At 30.2% G+C, this 14,937-nt stretch overlaps 2 protein-coding genes across 5 annotated transcripts; both read right to left on the reverse strand.

Moving 5' to 3' along the window:
- Positions 1–1,259: 1,259 nt before the first annotated feature.
- Positions 1,260–12,256, reverse strand: LOC107999326 (tyrosine-protein phosphatase non-receptor type 1). 4 transcript variants are annotated; one of them, XM_062077400.1, is made up of 9 exons: positions 11,431–12,256; positions 10,409–10,570; positions 10,076–10,338; positions 9,760–9,985; positions 9,541–9,690; positions 9,170–9,335; positions 8,886–9,102; positions 8,699–8,809; positions 1,260–1,707 (listed from the first exon to the last, which is right to left on the reverse strand). In XM_062077400.1, exons 1-9 carry the CDS (start codon positions 11,524–11,526, stop codon positions 1,641–1,643), a joined length of 1,458 nt encoding a protein of 485 aa, XP_061933384.1. In that variant the 5' UTR covers positions 11,527–12,256; the 3' UTR covers positions 1,260–1,640. The 4 variants fall into 4 exon arrangements, with proteins under 4 accessions (XP_061933384.1, XP_016914548.1, XP_016914547.1 ...); XM_017059059.3 differs by having other exon boundaries at positions 9,538–9,690; XM_017059058.3 differs by lacking the exon at positions 1,260–1,707 and having other exon boundaries at positions 2,155–8,809.
- Positions 12,250–14,284, reverse strand: LOC107999328 (abasic site processing protein HMCES). Its single transcript, XM_017059063.3, has 6 exons — positions 14,149–14,284; positions 13,822–14,041; positions 13,322–13,633; positions 13,146–13,253; positions 12,867–13,021; positions 12,250–12,748 (listed from the first exon to the last, which is right to left on the reverse strand). The coding sequence occupies exons 1-6, from the start codon at positions 14,166–14,168 to the stop codon at positions 12,613–12,615; spliced, it is 951 nt and encodes a 316-aa protein (XP_016914552.2). The 5' UTR covers positions 14,169–14,284; the 3' UTR covers positions 12,250–12,612.
- Positions 14,285–14,937: the final 653 nt, after the last annotated feature.

Below are 14,937 nucleotides of genomic sequence, written 5' to 3' on the forward strand. Positions count from 1 at the left end.
TGAAATTTTTTCTTACATATTCTTACATATTCTCGTGACGTAAGATCTCTTACCATTTTGTCAAGTGAAGCCTTCCCTCGAAGTCGAAAGTCAATCTTCCAATTTTTAAGCTTCGCAACACTTTTTCAAGAAGAGAATGGCTTACGAATTACCTTAAAAATCTTTAATCTCTCCGTTCGATAAAAAAGAAAAAAAATAGTTTCAGATCAATTCTCCTGATCCTATAAAAAAAAAGTCACCAAATCTGCTCGAAACAGCTCTGTAACAAGTTTGCGCCCCGACAATGCATTCTTGCAGCATTTATATGAAATAATGACGTCAAACGGGCCCATGCTAATCGTACAATGACGTTTCGTGGTAAGTGATAACTGACCTGGTAAATCGCGATATATATGCATCTTCAAGTGCTTTTTTTTTCTATCACGAGTCCTTCAAACGCGGGTGAGAAGAGTAGACGTAGACCAACAAGCAATTGCTCGTGCCAATCTTGATCAAACACGGTTGGCTGTTCCACGCAGTTTGGCACACCTGCTACGTAGAAAAATGTTTGATGTTCGATTAACGATCCCCCTTTGTTGCGCTATGATTCACTTTTGCGTATTCGCAGAAGGTGATTAGGACACGATTACGATTGAAATTGTGCAACGAATCATTGCAAACTCATTCCTTGCACGACATATTTTTGTTTAGCGAAATAATGAGTTGATTTGACACGATTCGGATGATCGTTTACTTGGAATGGGAAATTAACGACAGAATTAAATAAGAAATCCATTTTCCATGAAGTTTTGGTATTGCTCGAAACGTTCGAATCTTGTGATTCAATTCGTATCTTCTATATATTCCGTTCATCTTTCATTAGAGATTAAAAAGAGATATTAGAAATTGTTAAGATAAAATATTATGCAAGAGCGTAGAATATATAATAAACGTAAAAGTTATGTTACGTAACATTTGTCTTATTTTTCATTAAATTCTCGAACAGAATAAATATTTATTTTGAAACGAGGAATAATTCAAGGATGATAATAATATATCGGACGAAATGAGAATAGTATAAAGCAATGATTCTACGTATAAAGAAAGTTAAGAAACTGATAGAATTCTTAGAGAATTCCAATCGAGTCGATCCATTAGATAAATAATCTTTTTATTTATCAACCACGAGGAAGTAGAGAACAGTAATTTATTGTATGGGAAAAAGGAATGTGTCTCACAAAAAGTGTTGTGCTACGTTGAAAACGTCGAATCAAGCTTAGTTTCTGTTGTACCAAACAAATCTATTTATTTCTTTTCAGTCAAGTCATTCATTTCGTATGTAAATAAATAATCTTTTGCTTCTTTAAGGCGCGTACTTTTCGTGCGTACTTTCTTTCCGTGTGTCTGTATATTCGTTAAAAACAAAAAAAAAAAAAAAAAAAAAGAAAAAAAAAAGAAAAAAGAAAAAAAAATCAATTCAAAAACGAATTCTCTCTCTTTTTTTTCCCCCTTTCTTTTTTCCACATTCATCTTTATTTTCAAAGTGTTAATCGGATCCGATCTTGTCACGCGATTTTTTTTTCTTAAGTTTCTTTTTATTTTTATTTACTTTTATTTTATTTTTTTTTATTATTTTTTTTTTTTTTTAGGCAGATTTTATTTTATTTCTCAGGCTCGGCCTCCTCGTGAACGGTTTCGCTGGTTTCGGTAGTAGTTTCGCTTTTAGATCTGAAAGAAATCACCAGATGAGGGTATTTCGTGGCTGCTGGGAAGACAAGTACGAGAAATTAAACAAGCACAAGGCCAAACAGGTTAGTAATAAACAAGGTCTGTTAGAAACGCGAGAGTAAAGTTAGGCTTGTTAGTATATGGGCATATCGATAGATTTGAATTCACTCATACCGATCTTCCCGAGTGGGATTATATTATAAATGAAACGGTTGGGCTGGGTGGTAACCAACGATGAGCCAGGTTTCAGTTTTATGTAAATTCGGTTATTAAAAAAATTCTCGACGCAAAAAAACATACGTTGGAATAATTTCGATAATCAATCATTTGTATACCGGCGTTACATTTTTCAATTCTTTCCTACGCGAATTTTCATATTCTGAAACCTGCCATCTGGTTGCGTTAGTTAAAATATGGGGATAGTGGAATGAAAAAAAAGTTGGAAAGTACGAAAAAATCCTTTCCTGTATTGATCGATCTAAATATGTAAATCGGGGAACCTCGTCTACGAGTTGTTCTTATTTAGCTTTTTCTACATTTGGGAATAAAAAAAAAAAAGAAGAAATATGCGTCGCGAGGGCACTGCGCATATCGATATTTTCCTGCTCTTGTTTCTTTTTTTTCTCGTCGCGAATGAATAACATTTTATTGCATGCAAGCCGTTTTCTCTCATGCTAATCAACTGTTTTTTTTCTTTTTTTTGATCTTTAATGTTCTCTAATCGGGTCGTGCAAAGAAGCGAAGTGACGTTCAAATATATTTTTTTCATTTTCGTCCTCTTTCCAATGGCCAATTGATCTGAAAATCTTTTTTATCTTTTTTTTTTTTTGTATAATCAGCAACAATACGTTCTTTCATTTCACTTCTTTTGACCCTTCTCTTCTATTATCTTTCCTCTCTAATTCTAACCAAGTGTTACGTTTCCACTTGTCACGTGTGTTTTTATCTTAACTTTACACTTAGAAACACCACGTCTCGATACATCTTCTACCATGGTACATTGTAAATATAGTTAACTGTATTGAAGTCGATATGCAAAGATGCACTTTGACTTCAGGGAGAAGTAACTTTTTACCATTGCCCGTTTTCGTTTTTTTTTTTTTTTTTTTTTGAGGATAAATTAATATCGTTATTTAATTCTTAATATTCGTTCTTATTTTCCTGATTCTCGTTTTTTTTTTTTTTTAATTAGTTCGTTCGTTCGTTTGCTTCATTTCTCACAATTTGATTCTTAGTTTTAAATAATTTGACTGTTAAACAGATTTGATCGAGCTACAAGGATAGTTTTTCTCTTTCTGTTGTTCAATTACATTGGGTGATTTTATATTATAAACACTAAATATATATATATATATAATATAAAAAAAATTCTTTTTCTATTCTATATAACTTTCTACGTAATTCCTTAATCCTTAGTATACCAGGGTACGTCGATCAACACTTTTTCATTAAGAGACTCTTGGTGTTTCGTTTTAGTTATTGTATTAGTTTATATCGTACATCTTGCTATAACAATGTTCTCGTAAAACTTGACAAAAATACTTTTAAGTAAGTAACATTCTATAAACGTTATTTATTTAAAATATAAATTTCCTTATTATTATTATCATTATTATTATTATTCCGACTCACGCCCATTGTTTTAACGTTTTCCAGACTGTCGATATTCTTATTTCTTTCCGTAAGTTCGTACGAATATACGGTGTATTTACATGAAATCGTATTGATATTTGTGAGAAATATAAATATATCGATACCAATTTTTGTTGTTACTACGAATGTTATGGACGAGTCGTGAATATAGAAACGTATATATTTGCTTTCGAGTCCCTGAGCGCAACCCAAATTCAATATACTAAGGATCGAAAGGAAAAAATTCTTCTTCTTTAAATACTGCTAGGGAGATAAATAATTTAATATTTATAATCTCTTCTATCGAGATTAATTTTAAAATCTCGTGGCTCGATTGTTCAACAGTCGTTAATGACAATAGATTTACTAGAACGGCTATCTATTTCTAAATGTACATACATGTTTTATATATATATATATATCTATATATATAATAATGTTTAAGTATATGCATATTGTCGGATAATAAAGGATTCATTTGCTGCGATATCTGCGCTGTTCCAGAAAGGCGAGGGGTATGCGTAACAGTAAGTCGTAAATATCAAATGCTACTACTGATCGTATTCTCGCTATTGGCTCCTTTTTCTTCCCTTTCGTACTCGAATAGGCACTTGGCTATGTTTCTGCGATTCCTTTTAGCGTCGTAACATTTATGTCTATTGTATACGATGGAGAGATTTATCATTTATCATGGATGGAGAAAAACTGAAACTTTTGCAATTCACGAGAAATACTCCCCCTCTTCGTTTTCTACATTTTCTTTCTCTCGTCTCCTTTCAAATTCTTCTTCTTCTTCGAATTTGATCATCCGATTCTTATGTAATATACTTTTTTCTCGATGATCGACGAAATATCTTTTTCAAACACCTCATTTCTCTCTCTTTCTCTCTCTCGTTATATTATATTTTTTTCTAGAGGCGAAATGTAAGGATAAATGTACGTCCGTATGAAATCTCACGACGGTCGCTCGTAATATTTCATCTTTTTCACTCTCGTATCCCTTCATACCCGATATTCATATTTCATGCTCGCTCTCTCATGCACCAAGTATTCGCGCCAAGGCGTGTTAATACTTCCTCCTTTTTTCTTTCCTTTCCTTTTTTCCCCCCTTTCTTCTTCCATTTCTCTTTCTTTTTCCTTTTCTTTTTGGAACTTTAATTAGCACCGTGTCTTTCGTGGATTTTAGTTTCTCGAGAATACGTTTCTTTCCCGTTCCTCGTTTCTCTCACACATACGCTCTCACACTCTCACACGCTCTTCGAGAATTTTTTTTTCGATAAGCTTTCCACGATTAACCAGAACAAGGGAATCAGACGAACGTTAGCCTAGCTTTTTTTTTCTTCTTCTTCTTCGATGATCTTACGTACAACGATTATGATTCGATGAAATTTCTGAACGAACGCGCGAAACGCGGTTAATCGTCGATTTCTTGCCTTATTAATTTAACACGAGAAGTCGATCAAAAATAAAAAAAAAAAAATGGCGAAAGAATACAGATATTAAAATTATTAATAATTTTAGATAATTATCATAAATTTGGCGATAAGTGACATTCGTAAAATTTGCATTCGAGTCATTTTAAGGCAAGAGATTAACGACGAAATACATTGAATTAGCTTCAAATGAATTTCACTTTTCGATCGTCGATTGTAACTGTTACAAGCTTCCTCATGTTTTCTCTCATTTTATTTATTTAAATTATATTGAAATTCGAGTTATTAACATTTTTAATTACCGCGTATATCTCGAATATTTCAATATTTATTGGACAAAAAATTACAGAGAAATCTATAGAAAGCAATATTCCTATTTAAAAACCAACACAGTAAAATTTTTTGTTATTATTTTTTATAACGGTGATCCGAAAACTACCTTCCGAAAAAAGTATACATTTGACCAACACTTAGAAGCTTTAAACAGTTTTAATTACAAGAATCGAGCACTTTCACCGTGACTTTAACGATTCGCGTTCGCCGTGTTTCTGAAAAATAAATAAAAAAAAAAAAAAACATTGAAATTTGTCATTCCTCTAGGAACATTATTACCATATCTCACGTCCGATCGTAATCGTTTTAAACAAAGGCTGACACACGTGCCGTTCTCCTTGCTTTGAGAAAGCTGTTTTCGCACCATTCTCGTACCCTACGAAGGCTATGTCGTTCGAGCGTGTTTTAAATATCATTAAAGAGAAGAAAGAAAACGCGTCTGGGTTTACACATCTCCCTAACGGTAATATAAACGTACGAATATACTCTAGACGAAAATCAGGTAACAAGATATACAATGGTGCATACACATAGATGAACTATACCGACGACAGAATACTGTATTCAACTTTGAACATGTTTTTTTTTTTCTTTCTTTTTTTTAACATTGCTTCAAATGGAACATGATGACATCTCTACAGATAATATAAGACTATATGTTCGATGTATTTTATCGTTAACGAACACTTAAACGCATAAACGGTGAATGTAAACGCGTATTTGAAAATAATTTTTTTTTTCGCACAGGGATCGTATTCCAAACATCTTACGGTTACTGACGTAATACAAAAGTACAAAATACGTTTGTTCACGCGTGCTTTCTTTCTGGGAAAGAGGATGAATCGCGAGCAATTAATTTACACCTTTGCCTCTTGTTTCAGCTTCTTTCCCCCTTTTTTTTTGTTTTTTTTTTGTTTTTTTTGTTTTTTTTTTTTTTTTAAATCTTAGAACACGATCCTGTAACTCTTCTGCAGTTGAAGAAGAATGATCGTGACCATTTATATAGAAGCTCAGTTTAAGAGTACGATTTTTTTTTTTTTCTAAACATGTTTCGTACTCATTTCTTCGTTTTCATTTCTTTTTTTTTTTTCATTTTTTTTTAAAAACTTCCTCTCCACTTAGAAGCAATTAGACGTACTCAGTCTTTCCGCGACGCTCAATGTACTTTAAACGGTTCATCATTGAGCAAATCAGTTAGAATTCGTGTTTTAGAAAGATGCGTTTCTTTTAACCCCCTGTTTCTTCTTCTTTCTTTCTTTTTTTTCTTTTTTTTTTCTTTTTTAAGTAAAATTATTAAAGTTTAAATATTTTAAGATTCAAATACTCGATATGAATAAAATGCGAGAGAAACGTTTCAATAAGGGGTTAAAAGTGTATAAATAAAATTCACTAACGCAACCATGATACGGCTCGTTATTTCGAATATATTCCGATCGAATCAGTTTTTGATATTATAGTTTCGATGATATAATAGAAAGTATCAATTTTTTTACAATCAAAATTTTTTTAATTAAACCAATGGAATCGTTAATTTTTTTTTTTTTTTTTTTACTTCGAATATATACATAAAAATCTCTTCGAATAAATGATTAATTTTTAAAATTAATCGATCAAGTATCAGATATTATTTTGATACCTTACACTGATGTATACATATTAAGTGTATCGATATCGAAAACTGATTCATAAGAATATCAGATATTTCTATGTACAAAATTTTTGTTGGCTTTTCATTATTTGGCACCCACTATGTTGATAGTTTCATCACATGAAATGAAAAACACAAAAAATATTCAAAATAGCACGTGATAAGCACCGTAGCAAGTTTCGTTAGTCGAAATATTCTTACGTCGCTGCTAATTATTTCGGTATCACACGAAATTTATTAATTGTCGATTTTCCGTATACCAGACGTGTGTTTTTACTGTAAAAAATTTCCTCGACTACTTCAAGTACAAAATGATTCGTGTTACAAACGATTACGAACATTTTACGCAATTGCGTGAATTATTTTTTTTACGAAATACACACAATAACTCGAAGGCACAATTTGCCATGTTAAACGAAATATCTCAATGACGCGTTTCTTCAAGAAAAAGAGAAAGTCAAGAAAGTTTATCTTTTTTTTCACTTATAATCCCAGAAATAAGTTTCGAACGAAATCGATGACTCTAAATAAACATTGAACTGCCATGTAAGAATGGATCATGATATTTCATAGGTATCGTTTATGCTAATTTTTAACATGACTTCACTTTTTGTCATGAATATTTTATAGATGAATGGACTTTACTTTAATGGATAAGTTATTCATAAAAAAAAACATTTACATGGTATATTATAATTGCAAAGTTCGTTAATATTTCTCTACGACTATTATGATATAATTAGATTTCTAGCAAGATGATTGGGTACTTATAAATTTTAAACGAATAATTTTGATACTCTGGATAAATTGCTATTAATATGACTCTAATTTATATAGAAGGTTAATAATTGAAAATTCGTTTCTTTAAACTCTAATTGTTAAAATTGATCGTAATAAAATTAATTAAATTAAAGAAATCTAAATTTATTTAAAAATTGTAAGAAATAAAAAAGAGGAAATTAATACTTTTGATTGCCTCTATATTAATTATTACTTTTAAAAAGTAAATAATCGATTTTACTTATTGGAACATCATGCACCCATTTCGTGTATAATCTATCTATTTTACGTGAATCTACAATTATTACAATATGCGAATAAGAATACATTTACTTGTTTTAGATCTTTACACGTGTTTTTCTTCCTTCCTAATTCATAGGACATAGGATACACATTTAATTATTATCAGAGTTATCAAACAATTAAAAAGATACTCTTTATTCCTATTTGAGGCAGAAAATAGTCACGAAGTAAAAATCTAACTCAATATATTTCTTATTCCATTTCTAATACCGGAAACACGAATACGGAAAGATCTATGTGTGAAATGCAGCTTTCAAAACCTAACGAAATGATTTTTCAAAGAATGTATACCTTCTAGTATGTTATACATACTCATTGAGTGAATCACAATATAAAAATACAAATCGAAGGTTTTTTCCTTTTCTTTCGTTTCCATTTATCGATAACTTTCTGATCTTTTTTTCTTCTTTCCTTTCACTTGTTTATCGTGCAACAATGTCTTTTATAAAATGCACTTCATTAGAATAAGTTACTTCTCTTTAACGTTTCTTTGATAATTGGTATGTGTTTCTCATTTTGTTGAATTAATTAATAATTCCTTACTGATACAACGCCTCACAACGATTGCGTCTGTTCTTATTTCAAATTATATAACACTAAATGCTTCTCCCTGATTAATTATTTTTTCAAAACGGCAATTAATGACATGTGCAATAGAGCTTTTAAATATTTCATGGTGAAAGTAACTATTCTTGAATGTGCGAATCACCTAATATCACTGACATCTCGATTGTCCATATACATGTGTGACAGAAAAACAATTGTATCCTAACCACGCATGTACAAATAGCCACATATTGCTATAATACCCCCACCAACAATTGCAGCGCCTATGCCTATTGTAAGAGGTTTAAATAATGACCTCTTGAGCTTCTGCCATTCTTCAGTCTCTTTTTGACGACGTTTCATCTCTCGTACTTGTGCTGCCAAGCGTTCTTTCTTCTCTTTATTACGATGACGTACTTCGTTTTTCCTATTTATATGAAATAAGTATTAAAAGATAAAAGAAAGATATTCAAATACTATTTTTTTTTTTTCGAATAACTTACATATCTGGACTGGACGGAGGACTAATTGTTTGTATAGAGTTTTCACCGTCACTGGCATTATCATTAGGCACTACAACACCGTCAGAATTTTGTTCGTGTACATTGTTTGTGATTACTGTAGAGTTTACACCAGTTTGTAAACTGGATGTAATGGATGTCTCTGTTTGAATTGATGGTTCTCTAGGCAATGGTTTATCAGGTGGTCCAGTTAATTCATCTGATATTAAATAAAAAAAATTATACTTTGAAAATTACTTTAACCATTCAATTCATCATTCACATACCATTTCTTGATATTGTGCTCGAAGTTAAATCTGCCATCATGCTACGTGTTAAGGATTCGCCTCTTGGAGGTGGCAAAGGAGGTGGTTCATCTTCCTCTTCATTTGAAGAATTACTAATATTACTTACCACATCATAATGATTTGACACTATTTCATTATTAATATTCTGTAAATATCACAGTAGTTAGTGACAGTTAGGAATTGCAATGAACCACAGTAGCACAATATTATTAGAATTAATTTATATTATAGAGACAATTATGTGCTATACAAAAACAAATATTTACATGGGACATACAACAAGCAATAGGTTAATTCATAAAAGAAAAACTAATAACATTGTACCACTGTGAATTGGTATTAGTTACCACGTTATTGGATGGCAATTGTTTTGCTCCTTCAATGATAGCAGCATATGAAAATCTTAATTGATCTGGTGTTTGAATTAAACCCATTCTAGATCGTCTCATTTCTATTAATATATCTCTAATATTCACTGAATTCAATCCATTTTCTTCAATCTATAATAAAAAAGCAATCTCTTCTCTGTAATTTTAAAATTTTTTTTCTTTAATATGAATAATACTTACCAAAACAAGGCAGGTATCAACTAAACAAAATGTTCCTGATCTTCCAATTCCTGCAGAACAATGTACCACAGGAGGGCCAACATTTTGATCTAATGTTCCTGATTGCCTAACATCTGTTAAAAAATTTAAAAAAGCTGTAGGACTTTGTGGAACACCAAAATCTGGCCAAGTGGTATAGTGAAAATGTAATATTTCTCTACTTTCTTTTGTTTCCAAATCAGTTAACCTGTAAAATAATGAATTATATATATATTTTTTCAAATATATTGAATATATACAAATATTTATAATTTATAATTCTTAATTATTTTCATACTTTAATATTCTAGTCGTATAATCCGATGATTCCGTTTTACTGATATATTTTATTTTCATACCAACATCCGGAAATATCATTGTATTAATCACGGATTCGCCAAGAGGCCAATACTGATAACACTTAACATGATTCTTTTCGATTATTTTATTTAACATTAACACAGCTTTAGAATTTTGCTCCCATATCATTAACCAGAAATGACCAGCAGTATTTTCCAATGGTCCTTGTGTAAGAATATATTGTCTACGGGCATGATCTACCTGTAATAAAAATAATTTTATTATTATATCTTTTTTTTCTTAGAATTAAATATCTTGATACAATATCTACCTGTATGAGATTAGCATTGATGTAATCACATGGGCCTTTTTTAAGAACAATTCTACTATGATCATATGGTAAAACATCTCTGTAACGATTCAAATTTTTGTTTTGTGGCTTCTTTGATTCATTGCATGTGTATGTAAAATTGCTGCATTCATTACGTATATGCTGTAAAAGTAATGTTCTTTTTTATAATTATATAATATCATATAGGAAAAAGGAAAAACATAAAATAATTTTTATTTGTCTAGGGAAAAAAATAATGTTTAATATTTCTAAAAAAAATTTTATTTCACTTGTATAAATCACAGTATCAAATATATAGTATATATGTTTTGAATCAAGATATTTGACCTTGATAATAAAATTGTGCACAATTCATGCAATATTTAATAATCTTTCTGTGAAAACTACTTTCCAAGAAAATAAACAGATAGGTCAGGGAATTGAGAACAATTCATGCATTGTAAATATCGGCAGAAAAGCGAATGTTAGGGAGCATGCAATAAAGAATAAATTCCTGGATTTATTATTGTATTGAATTATATCGATGTACGATAAATCTAATTTATTCGTAAAACTTAAATTAATCGAGCACATTTCCGGAATGACGAAAATTGAAGGAAGTTGTATGCGATCAAGAATGGGTCCATAAGATAAATAAATCAAAACTTGATAACAGACATGTGATATATATAGTGCTATACAGGTTTCTCATTCACGAGCACGAAAGACCGTTAAAAATTCACAAGCGTACGGTGAGATTTCGCGACAGATGATAACGTGTTGATACCTATATGATTTTCAATTGGCAAATAAACATCGTTAAATCGAGATTGAACAAGATTTCATGACTTGTGCATCATCGGCAATTAATGGCCGTGTTAGCGGAAAACAATTTTACGATGCAGTTTAGATTACTGGCTATTAAAAAGATTGACATTCATGGATAGATTGGCGTTTCTCGCGGAAACCGGAAGAAAAGACGTAAAAACGGAAGAAGAAGGAGAGGAAGTGGCGATCTTTACCTGATAGAGAATTGCCCAGGCTCCTTTCGAATTGATCTCAAGATATTCAGTTTCTACATTACTAATCCCTTGCTCGCACGTCTCTTGGCTGGTCATTCTGTCGGCTCGTTCGCGACTCGGTCTCTCCGGCGCTCGAAAACGGCAAAACGAGACGAAGCACGCGAAGAGGCTGGGCCCCGGCCGCGCACGATCTTGCTCTCTCTGTCTCCGAGAAAAAGGCGTCTCAGGCACGGAGCGGTGCCATGCGTGACGCGGATTCTTGCGAAGGGCAGCCCCCGCCGCACGGGAGACGAAAACGTGTCAGCACAACTCTTCAGACGCAGGTACACCTTCGCTCTCTATCGTACACACTGCACCACTCGCGAACTCAACCACCACCGATCGCCTTCACCTCCACTGCTACCAGCGCGAAATAAGAGCTATCGTGCTGACATCTTTAGAAAATCAGATTTTCTATCTTTCTCTTTTTCTCTCTTTTTCTTTGTTACTACTAAATGAAATCGGGGCAATGATCGTCGCCATATTGTAGTAATCTACGCATGCGTTTTAATGAGCGCCAAATAGAATTTCGTTTTCTGAAATAAATTTTTAAAAAATATTTTCGAAAATATTTTATGAAAATATTTATGTATGAAATAGATTTAATTTATTATATAGTGAACTGTATAATATATTTTTATAATTCATTATTTTATTATAAACAAATTATTTTTGTATTAAACTCAATAAGATTAAATGTTCTTGAAATTAATATTTCACAAGCAAGCTTTATTTTTTTTTTATTAATATTTGTGTTCAAAATATAAAAAAATAAAATGCTTAAAATATATATGTTATTTTATTTTTAGTACTGATGTTTACAGAATTGTGTTTTAATTTTATTAAATATTGATTATAAATAATTACACATTATACTTCAATTATAATTATAAATTACTTACAATTATAAATTATAATAATAACTTACAATTATAAATTAAAAAAGGAAAATCTTATTTTATGATTATAATATTATTACAAAGATTATTACAAAGAAAAATTATTGCTTTATAAAATATAAAAATAAAAAGAAAATATATAATTTAAATAAATATTTTAACAATGATATTTACAATTAAAAAAAAGTAAAGTTTATACTTTTGTGAGCGACCTTATTTGCAATTGGATAAAATATGGATAAAATTATTTTTCCTTTGCAATTTTTGACATTACATTATCATTTTTTTCAGTTTCCGTACTTTTTCTCTTAGCTGACTCTGCAGACCCTTTCTTCAACCAAGAAGCCATAAAACTACTAGAGTTGCTTTTTTTCTCTTCACTGTACATAATAGAATTAGTAAATCAATAGTCTAGCATGTCACTTCACAGGATTAAAAGTTCATAATTCGAATAGAGAAAAGTTAATTGTACTGTTCTATATACATTTATATACATACATGGACTTTTTCTCTTTTCTGCAATCTTCATTTTTACATAATACATTGTTTACAAGAGTTGAGACTGTATGCCAATTTAAATCACCATCTGATAATGTTAATTTATTTAATTTATCAACAACTTCATCTATTGTTAATTTTTCATTCAACCAAATCTGTACAAAAAAATAAATAAATAAATCCATTGTAATATTGTAATTTATCTTGAAAAACATTGAAATATATAATATAGATAAAAGAAATTTTTTTTCAATATGCATAATACCTTTATTTTCTTACCTGTGAATCTTGTTCTTTGTTTAAAAAAATGGGTACACGATTATGTAACCAAGACAGAATACTATTTGATTCAGTTGTAATTATTGTACAACTGTATATTATTTTCCCCTAAAATATAATTTCTTCTGTAATTGTATATTTATATTTTACACATAAATCTAATACATTGAATTTACTTCTCCAGTTTTAAATGTATTAAAAATTCCTGCCATCTTTAAAAGTTTAAATCCTTTCCAACCAGTTTCTTCAGACCATTCATCTTTCCATGTCGAAGAATCATCCGCTCTTACTCCTTTCTCTTGAGTAGCATAAATATAATATGGTTGTTTAGATTCTTTTTTGGTTTTTCCAGCTTTCCATTCATAATAACCTTCACAAAGCACAATACACCTTTGTCCTTTACGAAGTGGTGTTCCATATAATTTGGAATTTTTAATATTTTCTAGACGCGCGTTATGTGTTGATAAATTATGTTTTCTGTAGTCTCCCTAAAAATTAAAAAAAATTTTTTCTCTAAATTATTAATTATTATTATCAAGTAAAAAAATATAATAAATATATTGACATTTGAATAAATATTCTTTATGTCAATTTGTCGAAATTAAACTGGTAATCACGTAAGCGTATCCCTATTCATGAAATATCATTTAATTTAATCTTGTTTGTAAATACTGACCTCGTGCCAAGGGGGAATCATACTCCACATCATAGCACAAAGAACTTGTTCGTCTTTGCCAAAGTGTAAGCCAGAAATAATACAAGGAAGAGCATCTTTAGGTCCGATATTAGTGGATGGAATATATTCGATGTCAGTTTTGGTCCATGATGTTGTGCGTCGTTTGCCAGTTGCATCCTTGTAATCACAAGCGCGACATAAACTATCTGGATTTAAAGAACTGTGAAATTATTGGTAAATTTTCTACATTATTAAAAGATCGTGATATTTTTGTGTTATGAATTAATAATGAATTAATCATTGAAATTATACGATAAAATTATTTACCAAGCTGCTCGACCACACATGTTTCTCGCGCCACTCTATCTATTTGAATGTAGTAATGCCACCTACGCTAGATTATTAATCCGGCGGCAATTTGTAAGTATTTAAAAATATTTATAAAAATATAAAAAAAGAAAGTATATATATATATATATAGCAAAATTTTATTCTATTTATAGGAAAATGTAAAATTCTTCAATGGAAAAAAATATTTTTATGAAAGATAAAAATTTTATAAAGGATATATAAATAAGAAAAACATTATAAAACAAAGAAAAATTGTGAAATTAGCGTCATTTCTATAATGCCGTAAATGAAATTCAAAATAAACAAAGACAAATAGACAAGTAAAAAAAAAATATATAAAAATAGATTGTAGATTAAGAACTGATATCATCTCTTTAAAATAAAAAAATTTATTTTTTTGAAACGATAGGATAAGAACTGTTAGCGCCATCTCTTGAACATCAAAGACATTTCTTTAAAAATAGAATAAAGTAAAATAAGAATTGAAAACTTATGCCATCTCTTAATCGCTTTTAAAAAGATTTTTTAGATATTTTGAACAAGAGATGGCGTACTATAATCAATTTTTATTTTATTTCTATTCTTGTTATTTTTTTTTATTCACAGCACTCAGGAGATGGCGTTGATTTCAATATTTTTATTCTATCTCTCATCTATTATTTTTATTATAATATTATACTTTTGAACATCACTTCTTGTTTATTTTATATATGATATATTTATAAGGAGATTCTAAAAAAAGAAAAAGAAGGATAATTTCTTTGT

The sequence above is a fragment of the Apis cerana genome, linkage group LG7 (assembly GCF_029169275.1).
Source record: "Apis cerana isolate GH-2021 linkage group LG7, AcerK_1.0, whole genome shotgun sequence".
In the NCBI taxonomy this organism is placed as follows: Eukaryota; Metazoa; Arthropoda; class Insecta; order Hymenoptera; family Apidae; genus Apis; species Apis cerana.